This window comes from Chroicocephalus ridibundus, chromosome 6 (assembly GCF_963924245.1).
Source record: "Chroicocephalus ridibundus chromosome 6, bChrRid1.1, whole genome shotgun sequence".
Lineage (NCBI taxonomy): Eukaryota > Metazoa > Chordata > Aves > Charadriiformes > Laridae > Chroicocephalus > Chroicocephalus ridibundus.
The window spans coordinates 37856179-37871146 of NC_086289.1; the positions used below are offsets into that span (position 1 = coordinate 37856179).

The following is a 14968-nucleotide window of genomic DNA, read 5'->3' on the forward strand; positions in this document are numbered from 1 at the left end:
AAAAAAGATGAAAAAAACAACAAAATAAAACCTCTCCCACACCTGCTGTGTCACCTGCTTGGGAAAGAGGATAATAAAACCCTTCTCGTCTATTGGCAAGGTTCACAGCGGTTACGGTGCAGAAAATGGAGTTATTAGTCGCTCCAGGGTGACCTCCTCGACCTGTCTGAACCAAAGCAGCTAAAACTCCTCCATCACCAATTTCGAAGGTCAAGGCAATTTTCAGAGGGCTTTCCAGATTCGTGAATATTCAAGCCAGAAAGCACCTTCTCAATATTTAGTGGGCCTAACAAGAGAGTGAAAAGTGCATATTCATACACGTTTTCAGACTTTAATCATCTTCTTCTGAGTTCTGCCTTCCTAAAGTTGTGTGTATAAATGCAGTACAGTAAGTATTGTCACATTTAAAGGCAGGATTCATTTAATAGATGTGCTTATTTTACCAGAGACATGTTATCTGGCTGGAGCTCGCCTCTGACCATCCATCTAGATGCTGACTGCGAAGCTGAGCTTAGTTTATGCCCGTGTGTCATAATAAAGTCATTTCTCCAGCACACCTCCTGCTCCCAACGCCAAGGAATAGTGCTATATGACATACCCCTGACAGCCCGACGTTACACACGTACTCAGGGCAAAGCTAAAAAAGGACACAGGTTAAAAATAGCAAATGAAAGTACGTCTTAATGGCACCCCCACACACAATGAACTGGACGCTACTATTGGGAAAGCAAGCAGGTTTCAAAGGAGATCCAAAGTGAACGGATGCTCGTGTAGATCAGCAGCAAGAAAAGATGAACTAAGAGCTGTTTTCTTTTATATAGAAAGAAATATAATCGTATTTATAAATATAGATAAGAAATATTTATATAATATATAATAAATAATAACATACACACAAGTCTGTATGTACATTTGGAAAAGTTATTAAAAACAGCCAAGTGGCACCTAAAAAGGCAAGATACCAGTACCTATCCTAAAGGAAGAGGCCAGCATTGTAAACTTTGTGCTCTCCACAGGTGCAACATAAGGTGGGCAAAAGGGGAGGCAATGGGGGGTATGATTGGAGGGGACTGAAAAGCACCACAAGAGTTAATAGCAATAAGTTACAATAAGGATAGAATCAGAGAGAGAAAAGCCACACTGGTGAAATCAGGAGTTTTGAACACAGGGTAGTCTGCCTCCAGATTGGGGTTTGGTCCAGCCTCATTCTCCTCAGCACAGAGATGGTTCTTCCCATGTGTTTCCTTGATTGCTACAGCATGTGATGAAAAGACATGGAAAAACAAAGCACCTGGGTAACCTGAGACTGCTCCTTCAAGGGACAGAGTATTGGACCTTGACTTACATACAGCTTTTCTGTAGTGGCATCCAAACCCTCGTGCCAGGCATAGAAAGCTGCCAGGTCTGTTCTCAAGCTTAACTGCTCTGAGCATTTCATTGTATGCTGAAGAAACTGCTTACGACACCATAGCAGTTACAGAAATGTAGTTATTACCTACATCGCATCAGCCTCCTTCGACACAATCGCATCTGACGAGAAGCAAATATATAATCTTGGTTTATACATGTCCCGGAGGTCGGGGAGAGACATTAATATGAAAATGCGGCACAAAAACTGGCCCCTTCTGCTGCTGCCTTTTTTCCTGTCACTGCATCAGCTCGCCCTGGAAGACAGTGTTACCTATTGCAAGCACAAGCACTTTGGTTCACATCAGCGTTTAGTGCCTACCCTTTCTCCCAGCCACGCACAAGGATATCCCCTCTGCCCGGTGGCATTAACTATGCTGCACGCTTATGTCCCTCTATAAAATTCCCCTTACAACAGCTCCTGACAGAATAAGCTAATTCAAAACCTGAAAAAGAGCATACAGTATTACTACGTATATTTTTCTTTTTCCAATATGGTTTATTTTCTTTTTTATGGGCTTCGCTATGTGTTTTTTCCACAGGTCTTTAACCTTAGAAGTTGACAAAAGGAAACCAAGAAACAAGTGGTTGCCTGACACCTGTGTTCTTTCTTTACATTACATAAAAAAAAACCCACAAAAGGGTTTTCCTCCAAGAATTTACAATAGGAATTCAGCATTTGCGTAGGGTGGCAAGCTAATGGAAACACTGCACCAACGAGGACAATCACAGCTGAACAAGGGAAGGAAAGAATGTCAGTTATTACATCCCTGTTATTCAAAAGGCAGCGTGCTACATGAAAGCTACCGCAGGACCAACTGTGATACACTCATAAAACAAACACCCCCTGGCTGGGCTATTGCTGACGAGCTGCAGGAACACGAACTAACAGGCATGCTTAACAGTAAGAAAAGAGCTTTTCCAACTTTCACTGAAAAGCAAGGGCTGAAATACTGTTCTCCCAGAAATGGATGAAAGGATTTCCTCTGTGGGAGGGAGCAGTGAGATCCAGAAATCGTTTCAGGAGGATACCTGGCTGCTTCCCGAAGCCTCCCTGGGACCCAAAGTGTGACGTGCATCACTGCTACTCCCGATTGCGTAGTGACCACCCAGAGCTGCCGGGCTCCGGTATTTGCTTCTTCTCAAACAAACCCAGAGCTTTCGCCACGACCTGCCCCAGAATATGCCTTTTATTGACACTGCAACACCTCGCCTTTCACAGGACCAAAAGAAACAGCAGCACTGCTGAGGAGTAGCTAAAGCAAGAGGCATCGTGATGGTACTTTCACAGCACTCTAAAAATAAGTGTTTCAAAATAAATCAAAACGACTTACACTCGCTGCCTGCCACAATGGGGAAAGGAGGGTGATCAACAGGATAACCACATTCTCTGTGTTTCCTTCTTTCTTTTTGGGCTGGCAAGGATGTTTTAACGGAGAAGGAATTATTTATGTAAAGGAAAAAACCTCACAGAATAGCCCGCTGTTACTCTTGTTCAGCTCTAATCAAATCTAAAGTCAAACGCTTATTATATTTCTATTGATTAACAAAAACGTACATGTCACACGTTCACTCAAAGCTAGCTAATTACCACACTTGATAAATAGCTAAACAATTACTAAGCTTTTCATGTTATCCTGTAAAAAAAAAAAGCCATGGGCACCAGATGATAGATTACAGTTTTTTAAAAAAATATTTAACAAACAGGTTTCCAGAAGAACAATTATATTATGCCAAGAACACAGCTGAGATCAGTTAGAAACCATTACGATTTCCTCTGGGACATAGAAAAACCTTTTCAACTCCTTCCAGTCTTCGTATCCTTGTCAGATTTTTCACATTATTTGGGTAACGTTTACTCATCATCTGCTCTTCCTTTCACATTGCTCGATATATAACATGGACTCTTTTTCTTTCAAGTAGTGAGCAAATGGGCTAATTACTAAGCCTGAAGAGAACTGCTAACCATGCATGCAACATGCTACATTACAGGAGGAGAAAATGATGGACCAAGTTTTCCCCTCCAGAGCCGTAACCCAGCTTTGTATAAGTATTTTCCCCATCCTTGGCTCAGTTCCTGGAGTCTCATATCAGGCATGACAGGCTCAAAAGATGATCCTCGCCTAGGAATGACACTTTCACAGAAGAAAAGCCCCCACATCTCTTCACCCTCCTGGTTCAGAAAGATAACCAGCAAATTACCTCCCCTTCTCACTCACACCTGTTCCCTGAAGGCCTCTCCAGCAGATATATTTTGGGGAGAACACAGAGGTTAAGTCCCCATTAACAAACCAGAAGGCAAACTCATCATCTCTAGTTTCCTTCTGGGTCTTAAATATCCCAGTTGAACACTTTGTGCAAGTTTAGGGATCTGTACAAGCCTAGGGAGTGCTCCCCTCCCCACCAGACCAGGTAAGAGCTTGTCAGGGCTCGTGACTGCTCGTTCCACAGAAGATCAGGTCCGTATTTCACAAACTTCACTCAAAATAACAAATAGTCACTCAAGCATTGCAACAATCCAGAAGGCAGCTTGTGCTCAGCTGCTCATGAAGTCCAGACATGAAAAACAAACCATTTCAAAACCTAGAATCAAGCTATACAGTCAAAGAATCATTGAAGGGTCTGATCAAGTCACCACACGTTGGCTTCATCCTTCACAGCTCCTCTCCTCCAACACCATCCTGTGCGCAGAGGCTGCAGGGGCACAGCTACTGCTTCTGGCTGAGCTTCATGGTTTCTTGTAGACAGAAAAAGAAAGAAAAACCTTCCAGGGCACTTCCAAGACTTCAGATATTTGAGCCACTGCAGAGTGTGGTGGATCTTGAAAGGCATCTTCATGCGGCCAGAGTCTGGGTTAACCAGGGAGGTTAACACAGGGGAAGAGCAGACTGATTTGGGTGTAATCTACCTTCATTACAGCGTGCTGTGATTAGATATAAAGCCTTTTTTACTTCTTTTAATCCTTACTGCACAGACCAAAAAACCTAGTACTGGCTTAGTATGTCACAGCTCCCCTTTTTAGTCCAGGATGCCCCAAAATACTCATGCACTTTCCCCAGGAAAATTATCAATGCTGAATGGAAACAGAGAAAGCCGGGGGGACTGAGGGAACTCACGAGATTAGGAAATGCAGGAGGACTTGGCAGCAGCCACCAAGCAGGTCCGAGCACTTGGAAACGTTCATGCCAGCCAACAGCTACGTAGGACTACAGGGAATGTGCCAGGAACACCCTGCAGGTGTCAGGCACGGTTACAGCTCCTGTGAAGTGTCACTGGCTTCATACACCTTTTTCAGCAAAAGCCCATGCTGTCTCTGAAGACCTGCAGCATCTAAAATGTTTTTGGGTTTGGTTCCCCCCCCCCCAAACCTTTACCATTCCCACCCAAGACTGTAGTATTTTCAGCTGGTTTTGGGCTGAGGTACCAAGCAACCATCCCTGCTCCTCCAGCCTTGGAACGGAGCAACCTCTCGGGTACCAGAGGAGGTGGGAGGGAAGAAGCACCACAGGACTGCAGGGAGCAGATATCACTGCCCACGCTTCTGGTGGTGCTTGGACTTTCCAGATAGCATATAAAGAATTGTTTGGTTTTTTTTTTTTGTTTTGTTTTGTTTTTTTTAAAAGCAGCTTCCAAGCTAAATGCCAATCTTTGGATTATTCTGACAGACGCTTCCAAGCTCAAGAAGAACGTGTCACACCTCAAGCACATCTTGTTTCCTTGGGAAAGCTACAGCAGAGAGTTTTACCAAACTATTAAGAGAAAGCAACCTACAGAAGCTAATGAATAGTCATGCAAAACACAGTCTAGAATTAGGCTGACACTTTATTGACAATAAATCAAGTTTTCCCCTGTGTAATCCATAAAAATGAATCAGGCATAAGATACCTCACAGTAGATTAGTAGTTTAAAAATAAGTACAACAGGGACTCGGATACCTCATTACTCTGTATCACTTATATTTCACAGTATTTTCTCTCTGTAAAACAGCAGGCACATTAAGAAGTTACTTGCTGAAATTACAACCGACGGCTTGAGCAGAGAGAGCATCGCCTGCTCTCCTCACGCCTTGGACTGCTTCTGCAGGACCACATTAATTCACAGGACCAGAAGGCGATTGCTTCACCATACAAACCTATCAACAAATACCACTCGCAGAAAACCTTGGGGTCAGCGGGACTGCAGAAAGTAATCCATAATTCAGTTCAGGCATTAACCTACCTAGCTAGCATGATTGCAGCAGGCTATGTTGTTACCTGAAGGAGATTTCCAAGGAGCACTCCAGGCTACGTCACTGCCCGAAGGAGTGTTCTGGGATGAAGGCAGGACGCTCCAGCCCTGGTGGAGGGCACACCCAAGTCGTGACTAAGGGGGAAAGCAGCCCCGGCATTTCCCTACTAATCTATAATCTAGATTATCCTATGAGTCAGAAGTACCCAACAGATGTCAAGTACAGAAACAAACCAGCCAGCAGGTAGCAGTCTTTAACTTCTGGTTTTAAAATCAGACCTATCTTTTTTTTTTTCTTTTTACTACCAGCTTTCAAAACATTTGGGAAAAACGTTATGGCTGGTGTGACTTTACTGTAAGCATTAAGGGGTTTACTCTTCTACTGTTCATTATGTATTAAAAAACCCATCTACCATGATTGTCAAAATGTACAGTGCTCGTAAGGAACAACCATCCCAGCAGCACCTTCATCTAGAAGCAAGTCCATGACAGTAACAGTCCTCAAGACAGGTTTTCAAACCAACAAGATATAGGATGTCCACACTCCCGCTTTGCCTGCTGATGGGCAGCCAAAGCTCAATTTCCATCTCATTCCACTTTCCAAGAGCACCTGCAAGGATCTCTAAAGCAATTTTCTTCCCTTATAGGCTGCTTTGTGTCACTGACTGGCAGCATTTGCAGGCACTTAGAAGGCACGACAGGCTTTACGGGACCATTTAAGCAGCTCACCTAGCCGAGATAATAATAGTTACAATGGACAGTTAGTGGCTAAAACTGACAAATTATTTCCCATTAGTCACCTTCACTTAACTCTAAAGTAGGTGTTTTCTGAGCACTCTTCCACCTATTTTCTGTGCACACTTTAAAATGCGCCAAGCACATATATTACATGGGAGATGTAAAAGAGAATCAGATTTCTTAAGCATGGGATGTTCTCTATTTTCAGCTGGCTGACAAAAAAAATAATAATAAATGGCTTGCATAGGAAGACTCGCACTCAACCAGGTGCTACTACTTTTCAAAATACCAATTCAAGCTTTAGATAGACAAGATAGTAACACACCATTTCAGCATCTTTGAACATTATCTTCTGTTTATTGCTCAAACTATTTCTTCACTGAAGATGAAGCCATGTAATTCATATGAAAACTACAGCCATTTTCAGGACTTGATGAAAACTTAAATATTGGTTCACTAACATGCCTAATATTAATGCCAGGATTATTTTTAATTCCCTCCCGCACATACTTCATACCGTTATTGTCTAAACACAAGTGTACATGGTATTTATTCAGCAGCTGATATCAAAACAGTAAGATATCAAAACAGTTTCACAGTTTGTAGATAAACCCCACTCTCAAAAAGTTAACTTTTGGGGGCTGAGGTTCTTCATTAATGCCTGCAGAGAGAAGAGGGGTTTTAGTTTGACAAAAGCCTGTTTCATTCTTTGAGATACACAGAGGGAGACCAAGACACCTCACATCCTATGTCTCACCCAAAACATGAATCTCCTCCATGACAGAAGACAGGCAAAATCCTCTTGCCGCCCCACAAGAACCAACCTCCTACCAAATGCTCAGGACACAGCTTTCCAGACCAGAAAAAACAGCATCTGCTCTCCCATCAGCCTGCCAAACCGCCACGGGTGCCACAGCTGACGTGCTTCCCTGCAGTCCACAGGGAATTTGAAGCCAGCGGAGATGAGCCCCACTCTGGCCAGCAGCATCAAAGCTCAGTCAGGAACATGGGGCTGCCTGGACCCCTTTATTGCTAAGGTCTTCCTTGCTAAATCAACCTCTCTTGTAGGTTTATGAACAATTCTTATGATGTTTCCGTTGAAGGTAATCTTTCACTATTAAAGATGCAAGAAAGTTATCTCATCTGCTCTTCAAGGGCTCAAACCACTGAGATCTAGTGCAATAGCGCTTCAGGCAACATGGAAGGGATTAGGCTAATTTTGGGTTTGGAGTGTGGAGATGGGACAGATAGCTTCAGGAGGTGCTTTCCAGCCCTGCCAATCCTGCATTCAAACCTCTCAAGCAGAATACCGTGACCAACACTTCTGAACCTGGATGCTCCCCGTTATTTGGCACCACCAGCTGAGGTCAAGCCGACATGGACACACTGCAGGCTCTGCTGGGGAGACAAGTGTGGCTCCCACACAGCTGCACTGGTAGCTTTCTGCCTTGCCCCTGCATTTGTTACAGCCCTGTTATATATCCTTCTGCACATCATCGAATTGCCATAACACGTGGGTTGAAAACACCAGATGTGCCATACCTCTCAACATAACAAGACAGACGATACCCAACAACGTAACTCTTTGATGGGAAGTTTAAAGATCAGGTAAGCAGAGACTGGAGAGTTTATTCCCCTCCACTGTATTAGTTTCTCCAATTACTACACATGCATCACTTACTTTCTGGTTGTTTTTCATTAGGTGTTATCGATCTCACGAAATCCTGCGGTGTCATAAAAACCTCCGATTCACCGTGCTCGTTTATGACTTTCAAAGTAGCAAAGTATCTGAAGATTTTGTCTGGCGTGGAATAGGCTCTGATCCTGTTCTCGTATTCCATCACCTGGAAAAGAAATTTAACCAGCGTTAGATGTACACGGTTCCTCCCCAACACCTACATGAGCACCTTAGTCCTCTGAAGGTGGACAAAGTCTGTGCAGCAACACAACACTTGAAAGAAATAAAGCTCAAAGGGTTAAAATCCCTCCTATCTTCAGCCTTCAAACTACCAGGAATATTGGAAGTATTGACTCCTGATGTCCCAGAATTAAGAACAAACACTAAGTCTTTACTATTGATGAGTTTTGGCTCATCATGATGGCAGAGAAAAAACTAATTAACAAAGTCTCTGAAGGCGCTTTTAAAGAGGAACATAAAAAAGCACTGGTATCACATCCATGAATCTAAAGCAACTCAACATTTTAACCACAGCGTTGAAGGGTCTGATTTATGATTAATAAACGAAGTAAAAGAAAAGTCTTGGAGAGCTGGGAGAGACCTTGACTTTCAAGCCAAGTCTTGGAAAAAAACACTTGGAGCAGCAGCTGGTTGCTCAGCCACTCAACCTCATTTTTTCCTCTTTGCTATCTCATTGGCAAAATTCTGCAGAAACATTCTTTACTCAATCCTCTTCTCGCCACCAATCTGCCACTTGTTAACTCCACCAGTAGTGATTATTTTGTACCTAGAACTGTTTTCCCCAACACACAGCTAGAATTAATCAAAGAGAACAGAAAGCTTTTATAAACAAAAATCACAACATACAGCCAGAAGGGAGGAAAAAGGCACAAAGATCCGTACTTCATTATGGATCAGAGCATAAAACTTTCCTCCTTAGTTCAGCTTTTTATTCATGCATTGTACACCATGTTTAACAGTCCATAATGTACTTGAAACCTTCAGTACTTTTGGCGAAGAGCCACAGGAGGAAAAAAACCAACCAAAGTTCTGCTGGAAGAGAACAGGCAAGATCAAGGACAGTGCCAAGACATCTGTAGATCATTTATGGCTTTGGTCTCGTTTCAGCCTTGTTCTTTAACTTGAACAACTTCTCCACCCTGATGTTTATCAGAAAGGAAACACCCTGTCTAATTTTTCACGTTTCTAGAATAAAACAAGCCAAAGGCTTTTAATCCCCCAACCCAGGTTTGGGTAAAGCAGCTAGGGGAAAGCAGAGCCTCTCTCCTCTACACTTGTTCCAGTTCAGCTCTCCAGCAAATATGACCATGGGACAAGCAAGATGCAGCAGAAGGTCCCACTGATACGGCTTTGACATTTTCTAAAGCATTCTCCCTATTCTTCCTCTTCGCATCACCATAGCTTTTTTTGTAATCAAGCCCATTAGGAATGCAGTAATGTCCTTGCATCAACCGATACAACCAGCCCCCTCTTTCCTGTAGCCACCTGCATGGAAGAAAATTTTTGTCACCAATCCTTTTTGTTACCAGCCTTTGCACCTAGAATCAAACTTCAGCCCATTTTTTATTGCTTCAGTCCACAAGGTCCTCCAAAGATAAGGGCATTAGATCAAAAGCAACTGTTTTATTGCAAAGTTGTAAGTCATCGTCTATCAGCCAAACCGCAGCGAAGGACAACACGCACTTTCCCAGCTCTTTCTAGCTGCAAAGCTGCACGTGTCTTTGTCTACAGCTCCCACCTGGCAGGCGGTAACTTGTTATGCCACAGCGATCTTTTGACTTGCAAGTGCAGGACCATATCTCACTCCTTCCTCCACCATGACCTGATCTCATTATGAGAAACACCCCACCCAACTCCATCAGCCAAAAAAACACAGTGACATACTTCTACCTTTGAGCAAGATAACTAAAACCAGCTGCAGTGTCAAGGCCAGGATGGAAGCCAAGAGCAGACACCGCAGACCACGATCAACAGCTCCCTCCATCCATGACACCTTTTCAACACAGCCTGCTTTCTAGCTACAACACTTGTCTGCCTGAGACTTTACATTACTCCTGATTTTCCAAACCAGTGGAATTATTTCTTGGAAGGCACTGTCAAATGCTTTCCTTCAACCCAGCTAGGTAAGTTGCACCTCTTTTACTCAACAATTTCACTGCTGCACCAGAGACATTCATCTTGACATTTCTGCCAGCAAAACCATGTTGCATCTCATTCGACTTCCCATCTGCAACAGATCTTTCCTCTGTATCTGTTTTAAGCTCTCGCTAAGGTGCTACTGACAGGCCTATTGCTGTCAGGTACTTTTCATTTTTGGAGTATGGGTATTGTCTCGCATCTTTACCGAGGCTCCTCCTCACCTGTCCAGCAACTTCACTGCCAATTTTTTCTTACCCCAAGCTCGGAGTGATCCTCAAGGCCCCTGCTTTATTGATGTTAAGCAGTCTACGTTTTGCTCCAACTTTGGGCACAGCGATTTTCCAACACCCCATTCAGATCCACGCTGCAACCTTAAAGTCCACCACGGTCATCACTTGCAACGGAAGCAAAGCGGCCATTTCCTACCTGGCCCTTTCCTAGATCATTTGCCATTCCTTCTTCTGTCCCTGCGCCCCCAAAATGAACAGCTTTCTCGGATGCCTGCCAGACACTCACGAGGAGGTAATTTTGAATACGCAGCTCCAGAGCAGGGAGGCAAAGCGTGCACCCAGGCATCTGCCTTCCCCCAGTACGCACCAGTCCTCGATGCAGTGGACGCCAGCCAAAAACTCTCATCCTGCCGCCAGTACTGCAGCCTCATGTCACCAGGGGCCTCCAGAAAGATACTATGTGACCAAAAGGGAAGATTCCCTTTTTGGCATTTATTAATAGAGCAGGCACTGGAGGAGAAAGATGAGCAAGTAATCCCTATTGCTCTACAAGAGTGAAGCTGCTGTTGAGACAGCCGATGTTTATGCTAAGCCACAGGGTAAAAGGCAAAAAAATTAAATCCTGCGCAGACATGAAAATAAAGCTCTAAATTAACATCTCAATTTACTTCCAGAGCATCACTGGGGCCTCCCTGACTGTGCGGCAGAACAGGAACTCTGGCAGTCCAGCTCCACCACACGCATCTCAGTAGGGTAAATTAACTAATTAGGATTCAGTTTCTTCGGATTTCCTGCTATAATGCACACTAAAATGAAGTCTTAGCACGACTAACACTCCGAAGGCAGCATACCTGCAGGACCCAGCAAACACTGCAAGCAGATCTTGATAAAGCAGTCCTAGTGCTGCATGCAATCTTTTTTAGCAAATTAATTAGCATGTCATCCACCCACAACATGAGCTAATCACTCATTAGCCTTCAAACTTTAAAAGCACTTGAACAATCTTTTCCTTTCCTCCCTGATGCAGTCAGGACCTATAGATTGCACAGGCTGCAAGGCAATGGGCGCCCTGGAACCAGCCACCCGTGATCCCAGCCCCAGCAGATGCCAAGTGATTTATTTCAACTTCCTCTTCACTGAATCACTACCCAAAATAGCAATGTCATGCCTGATGTATTATTTCACCGCTAATCATCAACTTCATTAAAAGCAACATTGGGATAACAAACAAGCGTTAAACACGTTCAATTAAGCTTAATTTTTTTCTCAAAGAAAACACCACGCTATTTTTAATTAGTTATGGGAAGAGCTGGGAAGAGTTTTTACTGTGGGTTTTGTTGTTTGTTTTTTAGGAACACCTAGAAGAGTCAGGAGTTCCCTAGGTGCTACACAACTGATTAGGGGAGCAGCACATCCTGGGAGCAGCCCCGATTTTGAGTCAGGAGCCAGGTCACACCTTCCTCTGTCATCTGAGCCGGGATCATTCAAACATACCTCCTGAGATGACTCACTAGGGCAACTGCTGATCAAACACCAAGCCCACAACGGAGCCGCTCAAACAAACACCGAGCCCAGTGCCTGGGAGACTACCAGTTACATCCTGCATTAAACAAAGCAAAAAAACACTGGCATTCGGGTCACAGAAGGGACATTTGGGCTTAAGGCTGGAGAGAAAAGGGTTTAAAGTTGTTGAAAGATCATGGAGTCTGTTTTAAACTGTACTTTTCCTGCTGAAATTGCTGCTCCCAAATGGAGCACTGTAGGAGAAAGGAAGGCTGTGGACTGAGAAGGGATCCAGGCTGCACGTCGTTCCCATCGGAGCTCTTGGGCACCCTCCACGCCTGGCTCCTGTCTTACTTGGAAAGCTGGGCCGTGTTCCTCCCTGCCTAGTATGGGAAGGAAAGAGCTGGTCAATGTAGGCACATCTCCTAACAACTGCAATAAAAGTCCTCGCTTGCAAACAAATGTTCCCTGGATTCCCTCGCCAGAAGCAACCAGCCACGTAAGACAAAAATCAATCATTACGTTCGCTGTATCAACAAATGTTCTTTTTTAAAAATAAGAGTGTGGATGAAGGTGGATTGTTTCTTTGCTCTTTGCAACCAGCCTCCATCTGCCGACACTGGAAAATATAGCTCACTTTTCTTGAGCAGTACTGGCAAGAGCTGAAGTTTTGTTGAAGCTGTCAGACTACCTGACACCCGGTTGCTAAGAAAATTAGCAGAAGCCAAGAACCCGTATTCCTGGACAACTCTGAATATCTCAACATAGTATCTTACAACATAACTTCACTGAGCTGCCACGAGCATGTCACAACAGGGAAAGTTTGGAGTCCCGAATACCAGAAGGCACTTGAAGTTACAAGTTGTGTAATTGACTCTAACCAAGAACAGAATATGATTCAGCAACTTCAAACAAAACAGCCCTTAATTTTTTATGAAAAGCTGTTAAGCCACTAGATACGACCGTCCACAATTTAACAGCTAATGACATGCAACCTCCAGGATATGGACTTAAAAATAATTATCAGAAGTAAATCACACAGAAAGGAATTGTGAAGAGCAGATAATCCCGTTCTCCTCTTTGGCACTGCAAAGATATTAAATCATCAAACACAGCCCAATAAAAAAGACATCCAGACAGGTTTAAAAAAATAAAAATACTGCTGTCTGCCAACGCTCAGTTACAGGACTCTCCATCAGACCAAACTGTACATATTGTAATAACAGAGGTTACAGATAGTACCCAACTAGTTGTCAGATGGTTCTGAGGAGCCCAAAGCTCTCAGGATCGCCCAACAGTGAAGGCAGGTCACAAGTTGACAATACAATTCATTACTCAATCTTTCCTCCTCTGGAAAATGTGCCTGTTACGAAAATTAAATGAGCATAAGCATCAAGACAGACACAACTAACTGTGAATAGGGAGTGAGGCAACTCCCTATTTCAACAACTATGTTTACATGGAATAATTAAAAGAAAAATTAAAGTGCATCTTTCCCATAACCCTCCCTTCCACACTCATCCTCTGCTTCTTGCTACATACGCTGCCCATTTGCCTGTGATCATGTACAAATGGACGGACACACACAAAGACACATGCTGGATGCCCGAGATGCTTTTAAAGCTCTTGCACCAATTCCCTACTTTGCACGCACCATCCTAACAGCTATCAAGGCAGAAGCCTTGATTTCTCAGCAAGCCACTTCTCGGACATCCAACTGGAGATGGGAAAAGAGGCATCCCTTTCAGAGGACCAGTATACTGCGCTTTCCAAATAAACAAGTTTCAACCAAAAGAAACTCCAGGTAGCATGCCAACAAAGTAGGCTCCCAAAACAGTAAGGTCCATTAGAAAATAAAACCAAATACAGAGCAAAAGCCAGACTCTATCTATACACGCGCTGTACCACAATCTGAATAAAACGTTCTGCAAGTTTTCTCCCTTTTTCCACTGCAGTACAACAGCTGCAGGTGTAACATGCCCAAGTTCGGTACCTTACGGTCCCTGAACCCAGAACGCTTCTTCTTCTTCCCTTCCGGCTGAGCCTCCTCATCGCCTGATGCAACAGCTCTCCTCCCCTCACTGCCGCTGCTCTCCTCCTCCTCGTGCTTCACCTTCTCGCTTGGCTCTGTCCTTGGATCGTGTTTTACAGAGGATGAGTCTTCTGCGTAGGCCCTGTACGAGGGAAAAGAAAATACCAGTTTAGGAAATTGAGAGGGTTGCTAAGGCTATAAAGGTGGCCCTGCAAAGCTCTCCCTGAATGAGACATGTTACAGTTCAGCGTGGAGGACTGCAAAGCAAAAGCAAAGAAGTGATCAGTCTCCTTGGAATATTGTATGTTTTACCCTGCTGCAATGAAATTTCCGCCCCCCCACCCCAAAACCCAAACTAATAATCACCGTAAATTTTCCCAGTCCCAGAACGCCAGAGCAAATCACCCCATGAATTATCAGAACCTCACCAAAAACTACACACACAAGAAAGATTGGGAAGGGCAAACCATACCTCCTCTAGCTCTAAATTCCACCCCGGCTCCCCACAAACTGATTTATATAAAGTGATAGAAATGTGTTTTACCATCAGCACTGCAGGATTCAGAACAAACAGCCTCTTTGTTTTGGCACAACTGATTTATTTTCTATCTCCAGCAGGTGACAGGCTGTTTTATTTCCCTCTTCCACCAATGACTCTTCTAAACTCCAGTGCTACAGGATTTGTGACAACAAAAACTGGAGTTGTTTGTCCTCAGGCTGGAAATACAACTCTGGTAGAGCAAAGGACGCCTTTTCCCTCGCTGTTCAAATACAAAGATCTTCAGTGACCCTGTTTGTAGACCAAGACTCAACACCCAAAACCGCTCAGTCTGTCTAAGCAGTGAGCAACTTGCAGAATTGCAACTGGCAAGAGGGTGGTTAAATAACAAGCAGGATAAATCCGTAAGCCAAACAATGCTATGGCTTTCCTACACTTTACTTGTAAAGCGGTTTATAACCAGACAGAGCTCAGACCACGTTAACATCAGTGAA

General features: G+C 43.8%; 1 protein-coding gene across 4 annotated transcripts in view; it reads right to left on the minus strand.

Moving 5' to 3' along the window:
- Positions 1-14968, minus strand: part of MICU1 (mitochondrial calcium uptake 1) — a 106157-nt gene that overhangs the window by 64151 nt on the left and 27038 nt on the right. For all 4 annotated transcript variants that reach the window (XM_063339416.1, XM_063339417.1, XM_063339415.1 and 1 more), the window contains 2 exons: positions 13937-14117; positions 8054-8216 (listed from right to left, as the gene is read on the minus strand). In XM_063339416.1, the coding sequence (XP_063195486.1) occupies positions 8054-8216; positions 13937-14117 (344 nt within the window). The remainder of the gene's footprint in view (positions 1-8053; positions 8217-13936; positions 14118-14968) is intronic.